This window comes from Protomyctophum parallelum, assembly GCF_964188405.1.
Source record: "Protomyctophum parallelum genome assembly, chromosome: 8".
Lineage (NCBI taxonomy): Eukaryota > Metazoa > Chordata > Actinopteri > Myctophiformes > Myctophidae > Protomyctophum > Protomyctophum parallelum.
Genome location: NC_139703.1, coordinates 53,031,918 through 53,035,087, shown reverse-complemented (window position 1 = coordinate 53,035,087; position 3,170 = coordinate 53,031,918). Strand labels below are relative to the sequence as shown.

General features: G+C 43.0%; 1 protein-coding gene across 1 annotated transcript; it reads left to right on the top strand.

The window, feature by feature from the left end:
* Positions 1-988: 988 nt before the first annotated feature.
* On the top strand, positions 989-2,865 carry LOC310863084 (zinc finger BED domain-containing protein 5-like; the record flags this gene model as incomplete). Its single annotated transcript, XM_083771207.1, has 2 exons — positions 989-2,039; positions 2,411-2,865. 2 exons carry the CDS (start codon positions 989-991, stop codon positions 2,863-2,865), a joined length of 1,506 nt encoding a protein of 501 aa, XP_083627333.1.
* Positions 2,866-3,170: the final 305 nt, after the last annotated feature.

Genomic DNA, 3,170 nt, shown 5'->3' with positions numbered 1-3,170 from the left:
ACGACTAAAAATAGACGTCTAAAACACGTCTATTTTTAGACGTGTTTTAGACGTCTATTTTTAGAAGTTTTTTATCCCATTTTTGACCATGGGCTATGGCCCATACCCTACGGCATACTATAGCACGCCGTTTTTCATCATTTTTGAGGATTTGAAAAAAAAATCAAAAAACAATGGGCTAACCCATCGTTTTTTGTTTGTTTCATTTTTTTCAAATCCTCAAAAATGATGAAAAACGGCGTGCTATTGTATGCCGTATGGTATGGGCTATTAGACGAGCGTCTAAAAATGGGATAAAAACGACTAAAAATAGACGTCTAAAACACGTCTATTTTTAGAGGTGTTTTAGACGTCTATTTTTAGAAGTTTTTTATCCCATTTTTGACCATGGGCTATGGCCCATACCCTACGGCAGGGGTGCCCAACCAGTCGACCGCGGTCTACCGGTAGACCGCGAGATGATTTCGGGAAAAAGAAAAAAAAAGTGAGCTGGATAGCTTGAGCCCTCCATAATACACTGCTACCGAAAATAGCAGATCTACAACCTCTCTACAAGTGCATTATGCATTGCATCAGTCAGGTTGTTTGCTTGTACATCTGTTCTGCACGTGAATAAATTAAACCTCAAATTAAACGATTGGTCGAAAACAGCGGAGGTGGTGTTTTCAGCTTGGTTAACGTGAATAAATTATAATTGGAAGCCGTCAATGGTCAATGAACCGTCAATCAAGTCAACAGGTGGAGTTACGCCCATCATGCCTGCGGATGTTTTGATGCATTAAAACTGGTGTAGTGTAGGAAAAAAAGGGATTTGAGACAAGCGACAATAATGGCACAACAACCGAAACGACCCAAAACTTATCATTTTCACAAAGAGTGGGAGGAGGAGTTTTTCTTTATTTATTTCAAAGATAAATCGATCTGTCTGCTCTGCAATGCGACGGTTGCCCTCCCCAAAAGGGGCAACTTGGAGCGGCATTATTCTTCAATGCACCAAAAGAAGATCGACCCAGCCTTCCCAAAAAAATCAGTCCTACGAACGACAAAGGTACAGGAATTGAAAGACCGTTTAGCGGGGCAACAAGCAACTTTTACGAGGCCGACAACCAAGGCAAAGGCGGCTACAATAGCGTCATATCGTGTTAGCCACGTTCTCGCAAAAAAAAAGAAATCATTCAAAGACGGGGAATTAGTAAAAGAGGCGATTACTGCCGCTGCTGATTCACTGTTTGATGACTTCAAAAACAAGCAGGATATTATGAATGCCGTCAAAGACCTTCAGCTGTCACGTAATACTGTGACCCGGCGCTGTGAGGAAATGTCAGGAGATGTCCAGGAGCAATTAAAAAAGGACATTGACAATTGTGAGTGTTATTCCCTGCAGTTCGATGAATCCACTGACATGGTAGATGTGGCGCAGCTATGCATCTTCATTAGAATGGCCTTTGAAAACATGAGCGCAAAAGAAGAGCTTCTCACCATATTGCCACTTAAGGGCCACACTAGAGGTGAAGATATCTTTCAGGCGTTCATGGAATTCGTTCAGCAGAGCAAACTGCCCCTGCATAAACTCATCTCCATTACAACCGATGGGGCACCTGCTATGGTTGGCGGGAGAAATGGTTTCATTGGACTCTGCAAAAAAAGCGACGATTTTCCGGACTTCCTTAATTATCATTGCATCATTCACCAACAAGCACTGTGTGGTAAAGTTTTAAATATGAAGGAAGTGATGGATATCGCTATGAAGATCGTGTGCTCCGTTAGGGCAAGGAGCCTACAGAGGAGGTTGTTTCGTGCACACCTGGAGGAGACCGGAGCAGAGCACACAGACCTGCTGCTGCACACAGATGTAAGGTGGCTGAGCAGAGGTAAATTTCTGGAGAGATTCAGTGAATTGCTGCCTGAAATAAAAGAGTTTCTCAAGCTTGGTAAACATGTCGAATATACACAGCTAGAGAACAACAAATGGCTTTTGGATTTGGCATTCCTAACCGATCTCACTGGCCTGCTGAATGAGCTGAATTTAGAGCTGCAAGGCAAGGATAAATGCATAATTAACATGATCAGCTCAGTGAACGTGTTTAAAAGCAAGCTCAAGCTGTGGACAAGAAGACTGCAAAGCAGTGACCTGCAAAACTTTCCACACATGCAAGCAGCAGTTCAACGTCGGGGAGAGGAGGAGGAGAAGGAGAGGGAAGAGGAGGAGCAGGAGAGAGGAGGAGGAGAGAAGAAGAGGAGATGAGAGAAGAGGAGGACAGAGGAGGATGAGGAGGAGGAGGAGAGAGGAGGAAGAGGAGGAGGAGGAGGAGAGAGGAGAGAGGAGGAGAGAGGAGGAGGAGGGAAGAGGAGGACACTGCACTGCTCGATTATACATGTTATGTGGAGCAACTTCAAAAGATTGTGACAGAGTTTGAGAGGCGCTTCACAGACTTTTCAACAATTGAACCTGTTGCCAGCTTCATGTGTTTTCCTTTTGGAACTGTGGATATCGACACCATCACATCCAAAGTAGCCTCAGTGTTTCACCTGGACAGCCCTTCTGTGGAGAATGAGATCCTCACACTTCAAAATGACATTGAAATTAAATCCAGGGCAACACAAGGGATGCAGGGAGAGTTCTGGGAGCTACTGCTGCCTGAAAAGTATCCTAACCTCAGGAGATGTGCCATGAACATAACAGCTTTTTTTGGATCAACCTACCTGTGTGAGTCTGCTTTCTCTCACATGAAGTTCATCAAATCAAAGTACAGAACCACAATGACAGATGACCACCTTGTGGCCTGCCTGAGGCTTGCAACCAGCGCCTACAACCCAGACTTTGAGAAACTAGCCTCCTCTTCCCAGTGCCAGCGTTCCCACTAAGGTAGACTGACATTATTCAAATAACAAAAAAAAAAAGAAAATGTAAAAAAAAAAAAAACGAGAAAAAAAACGGAGACTTTGAACATCAGTGACTGTTGATTGTTTTGATTGATGGAAAAAATTTAATATTACAATTTGCAGGTCAATACAAAGTGCTGAGAGCACAAAAAAAAACACTCGAATGAATCTGTTGTCAGTGTGTATGGCAGAGTTCAATAAATCCCAAATGAGAAGTTGCAATGTTTTCATTCTTGTAATTCCGACCTTACAATGACTATTAATATTTTCTGTTGGTCATGTGCATA